Source organism: Oncorhynchus mykiss, chromosome 22, assembly GCF_013265735.2.
Source record: "Oncorhynchus mykiss isolate Arlee chromosome 22, USDA_OmykA_1.1, whole genome shotgun sequence".
Taxonomy (NCBI): domain Eukaryota; kingdom Metazoa; phylum Chordata; class Actinopteri; order Salmoniformes; family Salmonidae; genus Oncorhynchus; species Oncorhynchus mykiss.
Genome location: NC_048586.1, coordinates 36,005,974 through 36,024,146, shown reverse-complemented (window position 1 = coordinate 36,024,146; position 18,173 = coordinate 36,005,974). Strand labels below are relative to the sequence as shown.

General features: G+C 44.4%; 1 protein-coding gene across 2 annotated transcripts in view; it reads right to left on the bottom strand.

Annotated features, from left to right (window-relative positions):
• The window catches only part of LOC110502095 (zinc finger protein GLI2), a 116,628-nt gene that overhangs the window by 35,991 nt on the left and 62,464 nt on the right, over nucleotides 1–18,173 (bottom strand). For both annotated transcript variants that reach the window (XM_036959175.1, XM_036959176.1), the window contains 2 exons: nucleotides 10,955–11,160; nucleotides 2,443–2,637 (listed from right to left, as the gene is read on the bottom strand). In XM_036959175.1, the coding sequence (XP_036815070.1) occupies nucleotides 2,443–2,637; nucleotides 10,955–11,160 (401 nt within the window). The remainder of the gene's footprint in view (nucleotides 1–2,442; nucleotides 2,638–10,954; nucleotides 11,161–18,173) is intronic.

Sequence of the window (18,173 nt, the reverse complement as noted above, 5' to 3'; positions counted from 1 at the left end):
ATTTAGTAGTGTGGTATATGGATAACTAAGCTGTTAGTATTTAGTAGTGTGGTATATGGATAACTAAGCTGTTAGTATTTAGTAGTGTGGTATATGAATAACTAAGCTGTTAGTATTTAGTAGTGTGGTATATGGATAACTAAGCTGTTAGTATTTAGTAGTGTGGTATATGGATAACTAAGCTGTTAGTATTTAGTAGTGTGGTATATGGATAACTAAGCTGTTAGTATTTAGTAGTGTGGTATATGGATAACTAAGCTGTTAGTATTTAGTAGTGTGGTATATGGATAACTAAGCTGTTAGTATTTAGTAGTGTGGTATATGGATAACTAAGCTGTTAGTATTTAGTAGTGTGGTATATGGATAACTAAGCTGTTAGTATTTAGTAGTGTGGTATATGGATAACTAAGCTGTTAGTATTTAGTAGTGTGGTATATGAATAACTAAGCTGTTAGTATTTAGTAGTGTGGTATATGGATAACTAAGCTGTTAGTATTTAGTAGTGTGGTATATGGATAACTAAGCTGTTAGTATTTAGTAGTGTGGTATATGGATAACTAAGCTGTTAGTATTTAGTAGTGTGGTATATGAATAACTAAGCTGTTAGTATTTAGTAGTGTGGTATATGGATAACTAAGCTGTTAGTATTTAGTAGTGTGGTATATGGATAACTAAGCTGTTAGTATTTAGTAGTGTGGTATATGGATAACTAAGCTGTTAGTATTTAGTAGTGTGGTATATGGATAACTAAGCTGTTAGTATTTAGTAGTGTGGTATATGGATAACTAAGCTGTTAGTATTTAGTAGTGTGGTATATGGATAACTAAGCTGTTAGTATTTAGTAGTGTGGTATATGGATAACTAAGCTGTTAGTATTTAGTAGTGTGGTATATGAATAACTAAGCTGTTAGTATTTAGTAGTGTGGTATATGGATAACTAAGCAATAAGGCATGGGGGGGGGGGGGGGGGGGGGGGGGGTGTGGTATATGGCCAATTTACCACAGCTAAGGGCTGTTTTTAAGCCCGACGCAATGTGGAGTGCCTGGACACAGCCCTTAGCCAAAAAATCAGAATTGAGCTCAGGTGCATGCTGTTTCCATTGATCATCCTTGAGATGTTTCTACAACTTGATTGGAGTCCACCTGTGGTACATTCAAGTGATTGGACATGATTTGGAAAGGCACACACCTGTCTATATAAGGTCCCACAGTTTGGAACCACCAAGACTGTTCCGGCCGTCCTGCCAAATTGAGCAATCGAGGGAGAAGGGCGTTGGTCAGGGAGGTGACCAAGAAAAAACAACGCATGAGAGGCTTCGGGACAAGTCTCTGAATGTCCTTGAGTGGCCCAGCCAGAGCCTGGACTTGAACCCGGTCTAACTTTGGAGAGACCTGAAAATAGCTGTGCAGCGACGCTCCCCATCCAATCTGACAGAGCTTGAGAGGATCTGTAGAGAAGAATAGGAGAAACTCACCAAATACAGGTGTGCCAAGCTTATAGTCATACCCAAGAAGACTCAACGCTGTAATCACTGTCAAAGGTGCTTCAACAATGTACAGAGTAAAGGGTCTGAATATTTATGTAAATGTGTTATCATATTTTTAATACATTTGCAAAAATGTCTAAAAACCTGTTTTGGTTTGTCATTATGGGGAATTGTGTGTAGACTTATGAAAAAAATGTAATCTGTTTTAGAATAAAGCTGTAACATAACAACATGTAGGAAAAGTCAAGGGGTCTGAATACGTTCCCGAATGCACTGGTAACAGTATCACAAACCCCAGAGGAGCCTTATTGCTATTATAAACTGGTTACCAATGTAATTAGAGCAGTAAAAATAAATGTTTTGTCATACCCGTAGAATACAGTCTGATATACCACGGCGTTCAGCCAATCAGCATTTAGGGCTCAAACCACCCAGTTTATAAGATGCTCCTGAGTGGCACAGTGGTCTAAGGCACTGCATCTCAGTGCTAGAGTCATCACTACAGACCCTGGTTCAATTTCAGGCTGTTTCACAACAGGCCGTGATCGGGAGTCCCATAGGGCGGCGCACAATTGGCCCAGCGTCGTCCGGGTTTGACTGGGGTAGGCCGTCATTGTAAATAAGAATTTGTTCTTAATTGACTTGCCTAGTTAAATAAAGGTAAAAAAAAAGGAATATATGATACAACTAGCAGTGAGGTGAGTAGAAACTATAACGTGTAGGAAACACTGGTCGTTTAGTGTCGCTTTAGACATGTGAGACCAGGTGAAGAATTTAGCTCATTAAGGTTGGTGAGGTGATTGGTATAGTCAGGTTTACGGTGTCTGGTTGGGAAAGAATTCTGCAGTGGTTGTTGCACTCCAGGACCAGGGTTTCTTACCCCTGTTCTAGAGAATTGGGTGTCATTTGCAATACAACCCTGGTGGGTGTGCTTTAGGATTTCAGGGTGACTCACCATCCACAGGGCCGATGTAGTCGGGCAGGTGTGCTGCTGCGGCTGCTGCTGCCGCGGCCGCCCCGGTCTGCAAGAGGAGGTCTCCGTAGGTGCTTCTGCCACTGGCCATGAGGTGGTAGTACTGTGTAGGGTTGGCCCCTGGAGGGGGAGGGGGCAGGCTGAACAGACCACGCTCCTTCAGGTGCTCATGGGTCACTGTAGGACAGAGAGAGGGAGAGAGGGGTGAGATGAGAGGCACCTGTTAACTAACCAACAATTGACACAGGGAAGACTGGCACAGGAACAGACTGACAGCGAGAGAGGTAAAGATAGACAAAGAGAGACAGAGAGAGAGAGAGAGAGCGAGAGAGAGGAAATGAGAGGACGTAGAGGGACAGACAGACAGAGACAAAAAAAGAGTGAGTAGGCAAAGAGACAGACAGACACAGAGTGTGTGCATTGCTTCACAGGTTTGAAGATCTTTGCTACAGCAGATGACTGGAGGCAAAAAGGCTTTTGGTAAGCGATGGGTGAAGTCTGAGGTTTGATGGGGTGTGTGAATGACCCTGGGGAGTAAAGGAAGAAGACAAAGAAGGAGAAAAAGAAAGAAGGGATAACACATTCCTGCTTTTCTCATGTCTCATACATAAATTAACCGTGACAGACTATCTGCACACACACACACGCACGCGCGCACGCACACACACACACACACACACACACACAAAGCCATAAATGCTATCCATAGTGAGTAGCAGGGAAACCCTTTTGCACCACAGTAATATTGATGTAAAACATGTTAACACCTGCACACAGTAAACCCACATGTAAAAGTGTCACAAGCTATAAGAGTGAGAGATGGATTTGTTTTTTCTTCCTTTCCTTTCATTCACAGCCAGCCACTGTGGGCTAAAGCCATTACTGTGGCCTCCTCCCCCTGTTTCCTGCTCTCCGTTTGTCCCTGTGGATATGTCAGGGGCTAATGTCTCAAATCATCAAATCAAATTTTATTGGTCACATATAGGCTGTGGCAGTCACGAAATTTCGTCAGCCGGTGATTGTCAAGCAAATAACTGTCAGGTAATTGACAGTTTATTAACCTAAACACATTTAGCATCTCCTGGCTTCCACACATAGCCTACAAGACACTGATGCAGACCTTTGGAACATTCACATTTTAAAAAGTTAAATAAATTCAGGTAATAAAGCCTACACCTTCACAATACATCCATTATTTATTTTAGACAGGTCTAAAGAAACATGATATGAACAAAATGTATTCCATTTCAGAAGAAAAGAAAAGCCTACTCTGAGTTGTCCTTATGTTAGGTCCTAATCTGGCTATGCCAGATGGCTGTGGGCTACACTAGTTCATTTAGCAGACAAGATTTGCTTAGAATTCCATGGCATTATTTTATAGTATAAAGAATTCAACTGAACAAAGCTGAAAAAAATATAAATGTTTTCTCCAGACGATTTGAGGGAGTGTGCACATGTGGCTATTCTGTGTTGAGCGGTTAAAACTTCTTCGGGATCGGTGTCCCTTCCACGGGACAGTTGAGCTAATGTAGGCTAATGTGATTAGCATGAGGTTGTAAGTAACAAGAACATTTCCCAGGACATAGACATATCTGATTTTGGCAGAAAGCTTAAATTATTGTTAATCTAACTGCACTGTCCAATTTACAATAGCAGTGAAAGAATACCATGCTATTGTTTGAGGAGAGTGCACAATTTTGAACATGAAAAGTTATTAATAAACAAATTAGGCACATTTGGGCCATCTTGACACAAAATCTTGAACAGAAATGCAATGGTTCATTGGATCAGTCTACAACTTTGGACATACACTGATGCCATCTAGTGGCCAAAATCTAAATTGCACCTGAGCTGGAATAATAAATTATGGCCTTTCTATTGCATTTCAAAAATGATGGTACAAAAAAAATACAAAAGGATGTTTTTTTTTCTTTATATTATCTTTTACCAGATCTATTGTGTTATATTCTACTACGTTCCTTTCACATTTCCATAAACTTCAAAGTGTTTCCTTTCAAATGGTACCAACAATATGCATATCCTTGCTTCAGCTACAGGCAGTAAGATTTGGAAATGTCATTTTAGGCGAAAATTGAAAAAAAGGGGCTAATCCTTTTAACAAAGAAATACAGTAGGTATTCCTATATGCTTAATTTAGAGTTATTAATGTAACTTTAGTTGTTCTACAAACGTTGGGCTATATGTTTGGATTTTTAATACATTGTAAGGCTGCATGATGAGACTAAAGATGATTTGAAAAATAATCGCTTGAAAGGCTCGAGCTCTGTTTTTTTTTTTCTGCAGGCTTTACACACTTCAATAGTCTCTCGTTCACAATTTGACAAGCACTTGATAATGCCTCGAATTTCACCGCAGTATCACCCTTGTGGCCGGAATGCACCCTAAAAAAACATGCCTTTTGCGGCCCAGAGACCTTCTCCCTGAGTGCTATTCTATTCTGTGCAATAAATACTGCAAATATTCCAAACATAGTCAGGGAAAGTTGTGGGGTGCGATAGATCCCAAATGAATACAACCACTAGCATCCCCCATTTGTTTACGCAATATGGCTGATACAACAGGTCAGAACGTTCAACTTAAAATGTTGGTAAACTATTAGGCTATTTCTTCACATTATAGGCGCATTATAGCACATGGTACTAGGCTATAAGCGCAAATGTTCTATTAGCAGGAAAACACCATTATCAAAAGTGACCACAAATGTGATTATGCATGTAATGCTTTTATTATAAAGGTGCATTTTTATGGTGAAAATGTTCTTCCCCAAAGTTGAAGCTCATGTGCTGTTTACGTATGCCAGTTAGGCTCTAACCCTTCATTTTAAGAAGCTATTTAGTTATGATACAAACCTTATCAAAACATATAGTCCTATGGGCTAGGCTACATGAGGTGTGCGACTATGATTAGAAAAAGTCACAAAATAAAAGCAGTTTCTTAAGTTGGGCATCATTCACAAGTGATCATATATAATATTGTGATAGGCTAATCTTTCAAAAACAAGGACATTTCTAAGTGACCCCAAACTTTTGAACGGTAGTGTATTTAGCAGAAGTTATTGCGGATACAGTGAAATGCTTGTGTTCTTTGCTCCAACAGTGCAGTAATATCTAACAATACACAACAATACACACAATACTCTACTGTTAGAAAAAGGAGGAAGAAAGGAGAGGGAGTGGAGGGATAGTTTGAGCTCCCTCAAAGGGTTTAATGTCTCTACTGTTAGTTAGTGAAACTGTGGAGAAAAGAGAGAGGGGGGAGGTTTAAGCTCCCTCAAAGGGTTTAATGTCTCTACTGTTAGTTAGTGAAACTGTGAAGAAAATGAGAGAGGGGGAGGTTTGAGCTCCCTCAAAGGGCTTAATGTCTCTACTGTTAGTTAGTGAAACTGTGGAGAAAAGAGAGAGGGGGGAGGTTTGAGCTCCCTCAAAGGGCTTAATGTCTCTACCGTTAGTTAGTGAAACTGTGGAGAAAAGAGAGAGGGGGAGGTTTGAGCTCCCTCAAAGGGTTTAATGTCTCTACTGTTAGTTAGTGAAACTGTGGAGAAAAGAGAGAGGGGGAGGTTTGAGCTCCCTCAAAGGGTTTAATGTCTCTACTGTTAGTTAGTGAAACTGTGGAGAAAAGAGAGAGGGGGGAGGTTTGAGCTCCCTCAAAGGGCTTAATGTCTCTACTGTTAGTTAGTGAAACTGTGGAGAAAAGAGAGAGGGGGGAGGTTTGAGCTCCCTCAAAGGGTTTAATGTCTCTACTGTTAGTTAGTGAAACTGTGGAGAAAAGAGAGAGGGGGAGGTTTGAGCTCCCTCAAAGGGTTTAATGTCTCTACTGTTAGTTAGTGAAACTATGGAGAAAAGAGAGAGGGGGGAGGTTTGAGCTCCCTCAAAGGGCTTAATGTCTCTACTGTTAGTTAGTGAAACTGTGGAGAAAAGAGAGAGGGGGGAGGTTTGAGCTCCCTCAAAGGGCTTAATGTCTCTACTGTTAGTTAGTGAAACTGTGGAGAAAAGAGAGAGGGGGAGGTTTGAGCTCCCTCAAAGGGCTTAATGTCTCTACTGTTAGTTAGTGAAACTGTGGAGAAAAGAGAGAGGGGGGAGGTTTGAGCTCCCTCAAAGGGCTTAATGTCTCTACTGTTAGTTAGTGAAACTGTGGAGAAAAGAGAGAGGGGGAGGTTTGAGCTCCCTCAAAGGGCTTAATGTCTCTACTGTTAGTTAGTGAAACTGTGGAGAAAAGAGAGAAGAGGAGGTTTGAGCTCCCTCAAAGGGCTTAATGTCTCTACTGTTAGTTAGTGAAACTGTGGAGAAAAGAGAGGGAGTGGAGGGATAGTTTGAGCTCCCTCAAAGGGCTTAATGTCTCTACTGTTAGTTAGTGAAACTGTGGAGAAAAGAGAGAGGGGGGAGGTTTGAGCTCCCTCAAAGGGCTTAATGTCTCTACTGTTAGTTAGTGAAACTGTGGAGAAAAGAGAGAGGGGGAGGTTTGAGCTCCCTCAAATGGCTTAATGTCTCTACTGTTAGTTAGTGAAACTGTGGAGAAAAGAGAGAGGGGGAGGTTTGAGCTCCCTCAAAGGGCTTAATGTCTCTACTGTTAGTTAGTGAAACTGTGGAGAAAAGAGAGAGGGGGAGGTTTGAGCTCCCTCAAAGGGCTTAATGTCTCTACTGTTAGTTAGTGAAACTGTGGAGAAAAGAGAGAGGGGGGAGGTTTGAGCTCCCTCAAAGGGCTTAATGTCTCTACTGTTAGTTAGTGAAACTGTGGAGAAAAGAGAGAGGGGGAGGTTTGAGCTCCCTCAAAGGGCTTAACGTCTCTACTGTTAGTTAGTGAAACTGTGGAGAAAAGAGAGAGGGGGAGGTTTGAGCTCCCTCAAAGGGCTTAACGTCTCTACTGTTAGTTAGTGAAACTGTGGAGAAAAGGGGGGAGGTTTGAGCCCCTTTCCTCTGCGTTGCCAAAGCCACGGGCCACACCAAAACGGTCCTATCAGGACCAATAACATATTGATGTATAATTTACATGATATTCAGTCGAGTAGAAATAGGAAGGAGAATATTGAGATACTTTTAAAAACAAAGTCTGATATTATTTTTTGCATAATAATTTTGTCTGAAAGAGCTTATAGACATTGACACATTTTAAAATGTAATCTTGCTATATCAGAATGTGAACAACTCGTAAAAAGACTATGGGCAAAAAAAGCAACCCCAAAAAATAAAGAAATTAGAAAGGATGCAAACAAATGATTGTATTTCATGAAAAACAAAAGAAACAGAGAAATATATATATATATATTTTTTTTAAGTAAGAGAGAACAGGAGGCGCACAGAGAAGCTTCAGTTTCTCCTCAACCTGCCAGATCACATAAATCCACTTCCAGCTTTGTGTGGACTGGACAGACACTAAAGATGGTGGAGGGTAGTGTATAGGACAGACACTAAAGATGGTGGAGTGTAGTGGATAGGACAGACACTAAAGATGGTGGAGGGTAGTGTATAGGACAGACACTAAAGATGGTGGAGTGTAGTGGATAGGACAGACACACTAAAGATGGTGGAGGGTAGTGGATAGGACAGACACTAAAGATGGTGGAGGGTAGTGGATAGGACAGACACACTAAAGATGGTGGAGGGTAGTGGATAGGACAGACACACTAAAGATGGTGGAGGGTAGTGTATAGGACAGACACTAAAGATGGTGGAGTGTAGTGGATAGGACAGACACACTAAAGATGGTGGAGGGTAGTGGATAGGACAGACACTAAAGATGGTGGAGTGTAGTGGATAGGACAGACACACTAAAGATGGTGGAGGGTAGTGGATAGGACAGACACACTAAAGATGGTGGAGGGTAGTGGATAGGACAGACACTAAAGATGGTGGAGGGTAGTGGATAGGACAGACACACTAAAGATGGTGGAGTGTAGTGGATAGGACAGACACACTAAAGATGGTGGAGGGTAGTGGATAGGACAGACACTAAAGATGGTGGAGGGTAGTGGATAGGACAGACACACTAAATATGGTGGAGGGTAGTGGATAGGACAGACACTAAAGATGGTGGAGTGTAGTGGATAGGACAGACACACTAAAGATGGTGGAGGGTAGTGTATAGGACAGACACACTAAAGATGGTGGAGGGTAGTGGATAGGACAGACACACTAAAGATGGTGGAGGGTAGTGGATAGGACAGACACTAAAGATGGTGGAGTGTAGTGGATAGGACAGACACACTAAAGATGGTGGAGGGTAGTGTATAGGACAGACACACTAAAGATGGTGGAGGGTAGTGGATAGGACAGACACACTAAAGATGGTGGAGGGTAGTGGATAGGACAGACACACTAAAGATGGTGGAGGGTAGTGGATAGGACAGACACTAAAGATGGTGGAGGGTAGTGGATAGGACAGACACACTAAATATGGTGGAGGGTAGTGGATAGGACAGACACTAAATATGGTGGAGTGTAGTGGATAGGACAGACACACTAAAGATGGTGGAGGGTAGTGGATAGGACAGACACACTAAAGATGGTGGAGGGTAGTGGATAGGACAGACACTAAAGATGGTGGAGGGTAGTGGATATGACAGACACACTAAAGATGGTGGAGGGTAGTGGATAGGACAGACACTAAAGATGGTGGAGTGTAGTGGATAGGACAGACACTAAAGATGGTGGAGGGTAGTGGATAGGACAGACACACTAAAGATGGTGGAGTGTAGTGGATAGGACAGACACACTAAAGATGGTGGAGTGTAGTGGATAGGACAGACACTAAAGATGGTGGAGGGTAGTGGATAGGACAGACACACTAAAGATGGTGGAGGGTAGTGGATAGGACAGACACACTAAAGATGGTGGAGGGTAGTGGATAGGACAGACACTAAAGATGGTGGAGGGTAGTGGATAGGACAGACACACTAAAGATGGTGGAGTGTAGTGGATAGGACAGACACACTAAAGATGGTGGAGGGTAGTGGATAGGACAGACACACTAAAGATGGTGGAGGGTAGTGGATAGGACAGACACACTAAAGATGGTGGAGTGTAGTGGATAGGACAGACACTAAAGATGGTGGAGGGTAGTGGATAGGACAGACACACTAAAGATGGTGGAGTGTAGTGGATAGGACAGACACACTAAAGATGGTGGAGGGTAGTGGATAGGACAGACACTAAAGATGGTGGAGGGTAGTGGATAGGACAGACACACTAAAGATGGTGGAGTGTAGTGTATAGGACAGACACTAAAGATGGTGGAGGGTAGTGGATAGGACAGACACACTAAAGATGGTGGAGTGTAGTGGATAGGACGGACACACTAAAGATGGTGGAGGGTAGTGGATAGGACAGACACACTAAATATGGTGGAGTGTAGTGTATAGGACAGACACTAAAGATGGTGGAGGGTAGTGGATAGGACAGACACACTAAAGATGGTGGAGTGTAGTGGATAGGACAGACACACTAAAGATGGTGGAGGGTAGTGGATAGGACAGACACACTAAATATGGTGGAGTGTAGTGGATAGGACAGACACTAAAGATGGTGGAGTGTAGTGGATAGGACAGACACACTAAAGATGGTGGAGGGTAGTGGATAGGACAGACACTAAAGATGGTGGAGTGTAGTGGATAGGACAGACACACTAAAGATGGTGGAGTGTAGTGGATAGGACAGACACACTAAAGATGGTGGAGGGTAGTGGATAGGACAGACACACTAAAGATGGTGGGGGGTCGTGGATAACCTTTTATCCTCTCAGACGGCTCTATTGCGCTGCTTTTTAGCCTCTCAGGCGGCTCTCTCTAGTCTCTTCAACCTGTTGTCATAAGAGGTTTGTGAGGACAGGCCTGTCATCATAGGAACTCCGTACAGGGGAAGCAAATGGGCTTTGTTTGTCTTTGCTAATTTCCATGGTTTCCGATACCCAAACATTCGTTCACACACTTTAACACACATTTTATTGTGTGCATGTGTACACATACACTCTCTCACACACACTCAAGCACGCACACACGTACACACATGCAAACACACACTATATACATCATACACATCCCATTACATGAGAGGATGAAAGGAGAATGTTTTAATGTATCAGAGTGTATTAGGTGTTAGACTAATTATCACTAATTATCACAGTAATGTAGTGTGTAAACAACTTAACAACATATACCCAGGTGTGTTCTGGGAGATCTTGTGTGCAAGACGTGTGTCTTATATACTATTCTTATGTGCCTCAAACGCAGTCTGCTCCTCTCATCTCACCTTCATGCTGAAACAAATATGTTTGTAAATCAACCAACTATATTTCTGCCTTATCGTTAGCATTTGTATAAATATAATTTATAATCTGACAGATATGGGCTGTGATTTGACGTAGAAAATGTAGTTTTATCTGGACTTTTTACATTTTTCATTTGTTTTAATGCTCTCTTGTAGTAAGATCCCCTATAACTGCCAGGAGATTGCATGCGTGTCTGTGTGTGTGTGTGTCTCACCTTCTGCGGGGCTGAGTCCACGGGCAGCTGAGATCATGGATAGGGTAGGGCTGCTGTGCATGGAGCGGAGGTAGTGCTCCATGTGGTGGTTGATGTAGGGGTGAGGGGGGCTGAAGGGGGACTCCCCCGTCCCTGCTGCCTGAGGGGACAGACGGATCAGAGAGATGCAGTCTGAGATCACTGGGCTGCTGGCTAGGCCTTGAGGTCTGGCGAGAGAGAAAAGAGGTGGAGAATTAGTTAATGACAGAAATAGAGAGTGAAAGAGACCATTGACCATCGACAAGCACATTGTTGTTTAAAGTGAAGACCTTGAAAGAGTAATGCAAAACTGTGAAGTAAAACAGGATTTTTGTGAATTGTGGTTTATGTGTGGGTACCAGTCAGGTCTGTCCCTGAAACCAGTTCCTCTACTACTGTTCTTTCTCCCTATTCCCGATGTGTCACAGTGATCCCCTCTTTTACCGCTACTCAGAGTAAGGCTTCAGGCAGTGAAAAAGTTGAGACTGAGGGTCTTAGACTCCTATGAAAAAGCCTACTGTTTTGGTGGGCTCAGCCAAGGTGTCTCTCATATTGGTACTTAACGCTTTCACAAGACAACATATTCTCCGGATGTTACTATAAAACGGAGGCATCTCACCAGCCACCTTCAAGCTAGCATATTAATAAAACAAGATACAATGATTGAAGTGGAGTCAGAGGTAATATAGTCCCCAGGTCACCGTCAGTGGGATATATATTTGTCATTTGTTAACTAGCAAGTCTGCTTGTAGAAACACAGCCAGGTTGCTGTAACTCTTGATAGCCGCCCCCTGAAGCCAGAACTGAACACTGAATACAGTACAGTCTGTCTGCTGACTGCTGGCACAGTTCTTTGAACTGTCTTTGGCAAAGCTAGTTCTTTGTAGCGGCATGCTACTCTTCCTATGAATCTGGTTGTTGTGCCATTACATTTTCAAATGGGTCTAATTGAAACCATAATGTGTGGTGGGCCAGACAGTAGAGCACCTGGAAACAGGGAGTGACTGCCACTTCTCCGAGGAAGAAAGACTGCCGGACACCACTCAAGAGCTCTGTAGGCTACTGTACTTACATTCAGATGAAGAACTTGTTCAACTCTATCCTCTTGCAAAAACAACAGTGAAAGGTAGAAGCCTAGAGACTAGAGTGTATTTTGCTAGAAGCCAAAAGACACACATTTTGATGCTGCAATTCATCCACACCCTTCCACGGTCTGTCTGTTGTTATTGAGACATGCAGGCTGCTCCTCCTAACTGAGGAGTCGATGTGTCAGGAGTCGTTTTTAAACAAAGCAGTACCACGTCCTCACACTTCATTAGTCTGCAGTCACTTTCCAAGCAGGAGGAAATGACCACTAATGAGGTGGGGGAGAGTGGGAGAGGGTGGGACAGTGAGGTGGGGGAGGAGAGTGGGAGAGGGTGGGACAATGAGGTGGGGGAGGATAGGAGAGAGTGGGGGAGGGTGGGACAGTGAGGTGGGGGAGAGTGGGACAGTGAGGTGGGGGAGGATAGGAGAGAGTGGGAGAGGGTGGGACAGTGAGGTGGGGGAGGGTGGGACAGTGAGGTGGGGGAGGATAGGAGAGAGTGGGAGAGGGTGGGACAGTGAGGTGGGGGAGGAGAGTGGGAGAGGGTGGGACAATGAGGTGGGGGAGGATAGGAGAGAGTGGGAGAGGGTGGGACAGTGAGGTGGGAGAGAGTGGGACAATGAGGTGGGGGAGGGTGGGACAGTGATGTGGGGGAGGATAGGAGAGAGTGGGAGAGGGTGGGACAGTGAGGTGGGGGAGGAGAGTGGGAGAGGGTGGGACAGTGAGGTGGGGGAGGATAGGAGAGAGTGGGAGAGGGTGGGACAGTGAGGTGGGGGAGGATAGGAGAGAGTGGGAGAGGGTGGGACAGTGAGGTGGGGGAGGAGAGTGGGAGAGGGTGGGACAGTGAGGTGGGGGAGGATAGGAGAGAGTGGGAGAGGGTGGGACAGTGAGGTGGGGGAGGGTGGGACAGTGAGGTGGGGGAGGATAGGAGAGAGTGGGAGAGGGTGGGGCAGTGAGGTGGGGGAGGATAGGGGAGAGTGGGAGAGGGTGGGACAGTGAGGTGGGGGAGGATAGGAGAGAGTGGGAGAGGGTGGGACAGTGAGGTGGGGGTGAGTGGGACAGTGAGGTGGGGGAGGAGAGTGGGAGAGGGTGGGACAGTGAGGTGGGGGAGGATAGGAGAGAGTGGGAGAGGGTGGGACAGTGAGGTGGGGGAGGATAGTGGGGATGGTAGGGTTGGGGGCTCAGAGTACCAGACTTGAGTCTGCTCAACTGATGAGTTGCAGGGCAGGCAGGCAACATACAAAAAACTACCAAAATCTCTGGCTTTGAAAAATCATAAATAAGCTAGTATACACAAAGATGTTTTAACATCCATTAGTTATAATGATAATAATTCATATTAGATACAACTAGGACTTTGGATTTAAAACACATAGTTCTGTATCTCAAGGATAGTAAATTCTGATATGTGCCAAGAGCACGAGGTAAAAAACGGTTAAAATACTGATAAGGTTTCTTTCTGTAAAATCTGTGGATTTGGGTATAATCTCTAAATCACTGAAATCCACAGGGATGACAGGCTGTCTGAGGCTGGTTTCAGGTCTGAAAGTTGGGTCTGAGGTGTTAGCGTTCTTGGAAAGGCCTGGATTCACCTCAGTCTCTCATTTATACCCCTCTGTATTGGAGCCAACCTGCCCCAACCCAACACAGGCCTTGTTGCTTCCTCTGTTTCCAGTAAACGCCTACAGACAACCAGCCTTGTCTGACGGCCAACTTTCTGCCGTCAACCCCTTCCAATGGACGGCCCATAAAGAGGTTTCTGTTCTGTTCTGGGGGAACTGAGAAGAAACAGACGCCGATTCCCTCCCCTTGGTGCGTCCACACACAGCACAGAGTTAGAGAGAGCCCTGCGCGAGTTCCAGAGATTAGCGTCCGGCTTTTGACGAGACCGCACGAGACCGCTCTTATCTGTTTGGGTAATTTTTTATGGACCGTACTGGTTGGTCACCGTCCTTCATGTTTAGCCCCAGTGTTCCCTGTTACCACTGTGCTGTGGGGAGAATGTCATTTGGTGGAGCGGTGGGATCTGGGATCTGTGGTGTGATGACTCCAAAGAGCATTTAGAGCTGACAGACTCTCCTGTGGTCCTGACCTCAGCCACAGAAGATCAACACACAGAGTACACAAGTGGAGGCTGTGAATGCTAATTGAAACTGTGAAATTGAAATTGTTAAGTTTGTTTAGGCTGTGAATGCTCTCCCTTATGGAAGTGCAAAAATGGTGAACCACAACTAACCTGACTGGTTCAAAATGAATTGGGGAGCCCTGGCTCCCAGACTCAAATTATTTATTTTATCAGAGCTCAAATGGAAACATGACATATAATGGACACATGTATATTTCTTAAAGTCCTTCAATTCCTTTGTTTCAATGGGAAACATTTCAGATAAAAAACATTTTGTATGGGTTTCTCTGAGCTTCAAAATACCCCAGTAACACAATGCACATCGTCTCAATCAACAACATATTATTTGTCTGTCACAGTATGATACTAGAACACGTTAACACATATAGGACATAAATAATGCAAACTCCCATGTGGGTGTTTGAGTCCGTGATAGTAAGGTGAAATGTACTACCTCGGCCTGTCAGGGGACAACAAAAAGGAGACCTCTCTGACAGCTACTAAAGTCTTGTTAAAAGACCGTCTTTCTGACAAGATGTTACCTGAACTGCTTTTCCACAGACATGGCTTAGTTACAGCAGATAAATTACATTAAAAAAAATGATTACCAGTATAATTTTTTGTATTATGTCCCTTGATGATGTGAGGCCTGAGGCAAATGCCTCTTCTGCCTAATGATAAGTTCACCACAGATGAGTAGAAGGGGGAGAGAATGATTCAAGAAAGTGAGGACACACAAACTACATTACATTTCCAATTCAGGTATTAGTTGTTTGCTTCACTAGATGATTACAAGCTTGTAGCTAGCTACACTGTTATCCCATTGTTGGATTCCTAGTGTGAGAAAAAGTGTATTTGGACAAGGGATTGCTTGTTTTAGCTTCAAAAGCCTATGAGTAAGTGCATACCTTTGTGTATGCACGTCAACTACATGGGAAAGGGGAGGGGGCACATTTCTGTGCGGTCCTTTTGGTGTGGGGCAGAGCAGTAGACGGACAGAGGCTGGTTAGGGCCACCTGTACCTATTCAATACCTCTTCTTAAGTACTCTTAGTTATTTTCTTTAACTCCAGGGATGGGGAACAGGTTGTAAAGGAAGCCTTTGTCTGGACTGACAGACAGACAGACAGACAGACAGACAGACAGACAGACAGACAGACAGACAGAAGCCTTTACCTCTCTTTCTCAACACTTGAATTCAGGCATCCTGTTTCAGTGGATCTCTCTACTCTCTCTGCCTGGCTGGCTGGAATCGCCAATAAGTTAGTATTTGCCTCTCTGGCATGTTGTTCCCTACTGGCTCAGCAGACAAATTACGACGTGAGACACTCGTCTGTACACCTGGGAAGGTGCTCCCATTGAGATAAATCACTGTATCTGCATCTCAAATGGCACCCTATTTCCTATATGCACTATTTTGACCAGGGTCCATAGGGCTTTGGTCAAAAGTATTGTACTATAAAGGGAATCGGGCGCCATTTGGGACGCAGGCCATGTTACCCCACAGGGGCTGGGGCTGCAGTGAGATCCTACTGTAGTTGTGTTTGGGACCCTTCATCAGGATGCTGAGGATTTGGCCTCAAACTTTGAAAGATATATTATTCTTTCTGTATAGCAGACAACGGGATGAGGATGACCTAGAAACATAGGACAGTAGCTAGTATGCAAAGACACACATATTTTATTCTGATTCAACTTGGTGACTTCCGCAGTCCTTCAAACCAAGTGCAAATTATTTAAAGGGCATCAGATAAATCTTGACATTTTTAAGCCGTTCAGCCTTTAATTTGACTGATGGCTGCCTCTGTCCTTTCATGAATTCATTCCTTACAATAATTCACAGGAGCTGTTAAATCCTCCCATAACCAGAGTGAAGACTTGAACCAACAAAATGCACCCAATCAGCACGCTTGGGAACAACCCCATCTTTCCACAATCAGCATGCTCAGGATCGGCCTCCCTTCTAACGCTAACCAATCAGCACACTCGGGAACAGCACGCTAACCAAACAAAGAAAAAAACAAATGGCTGATCTGTAAAATCCATTTAATCAACACATTCCAAGCCCAGACTGATTGCCTGGTAAACTGGACCACATCTGTTTGTGTAAAAGGGTGGTGCAGGCTACAGCTCCATAGCTCCACCACACAAAACCTTGGGGCAGAATCCTCCTCAGCTCAATGCTGCAATTTACTGTCTCACTCTATCAAAAATAATAAATAGCAGTCCTGCTGGTCTGGAATGAGTGGGGATCTGTTTTTATTTTCCTCTTGTTGTGTTGTCGTTGAGGTTCTGGGAACAGAAGGCTGGATTTTAGATACTAATTAGTAACCCCTTCTAACAGACTTGTCTTCCCTCTTACCAGACTTGTGGGTTCACACAGAGGATGCCCATTTCCACATTGCCATAATCCGCTGTACACTGCACATTATAAGCACTATCTCAAAACAAAATGCTGTACTTTAGCACTGTCTCAGAGCAAGCGAGTCATTAACCGAATGGGAACAGTCATATAAACTCAGCAAAAAAAGAAACATCCCTTTTTCAGGACCCTGTCTTTCAAAAATAATTTGTAAAACTCCAAATAACTTCACAGATCTTTATTGTAAAGGGTTTAAACACTGTTTCCCATGCTTGATCAATGAACATGCATTTCCCATGCAATTAATGAACATGCACCTGTGGAACGGTCGTTAAGACACTAACAGCGTACAGACGGTAGGCAATTAAGGTCACAGTTATGAAAACCTAGGACACTAAAGAGGCCTTTCTACTGACTCTGATAAACACCAAAAGAAAGATGCCCAGGGTCCCTGCTCATCTGCGTGAACGTGCCTTAGGCATGCTGCAAGGAGGCATGAGGACTGCAGATGTGGCCAGGGCAATAAATTGTAATGTACGTACTATGAGACGCCTAAGACAGCACTACAGGGAGACAGGACGGACAGCTTATCATCCTCGCAGTGGCAGACCACGTGTAACAACACCTGCATAGGATCGGTACATCCGAACATCACACCTGCGGGACAGGTAAAGGATGGCAACAACAACTGCCCGAGATACACCAGGAATGCACAATCACTCCATCAGTGCTCACACTGTCCACAATAGGCTGAGAGAAGCTGGACTGGGGGCTTGTAGGCCTGTTGTAAGGCAGGTCCTCATCAGACATCACCGGCAACAACGTCGCCTATGGGCACAAACCCACTGTCACTGGACCAGACAGCACTGGCAAAAAGTGCTCTCATAGACAACAGATGGAAATTATAGGCAATTAGCAAGACACCCCCAATAAAGGAGTGGTTCTGCAGGTGGGGACCACAGGCCACTTCTCAGTTCCTATGCTTCCTGGCTGATGTTTTGGTCACTTTTGAATGCTGGCGGTGCTTTCACTCTAGTGGTAGCATGAGACGGAGTCTACAACCCACACAAGTGGCTCAGGTAGTGCAGCTCATCCCGGATGGGACATCAATGCGAGCTGTGGCAAGAAGGTATGCTGTGTCTGTCTTGAGCATGGAGGCGCTACCAGGAGACAGGCCAGTACATCAGGAGACGTGGAGGAGGCCATAGGAGGGCAAAAACCCAGCAGCAGGACCGCTACCTCCACCTTTGTGCAAGCAGGAGCAGGAGGAGCACTGCCAGAACCATGCAAAATTACCTCCAGCAGGCCATAAATGTACATGTGTCTGCTCAAACGGTTAGAAACAGACTCCATGAGGGTGGTATGAGGGCCCGACGTCCACAGTTGGGGGTTGTGCTTACAGCCCAACACCGTGTAGGACATTATTCATTTGCCAGAGAACACCAAGATTGGCAAATTCGCCACTGGCGCCCTGTGCTCTTCACAGATGAAAGCAGGTTCACACTGAGCACATGTGACAGACGTGACAGAGTCTGGAGACGCCGTGGAGAACGTTCTGCTGCCTGCAACATCCTCCAGCATGACCGGTTTGGCGGTGGGTCAGTCATGGTGTGGGGTGGCATTTCTTTGGG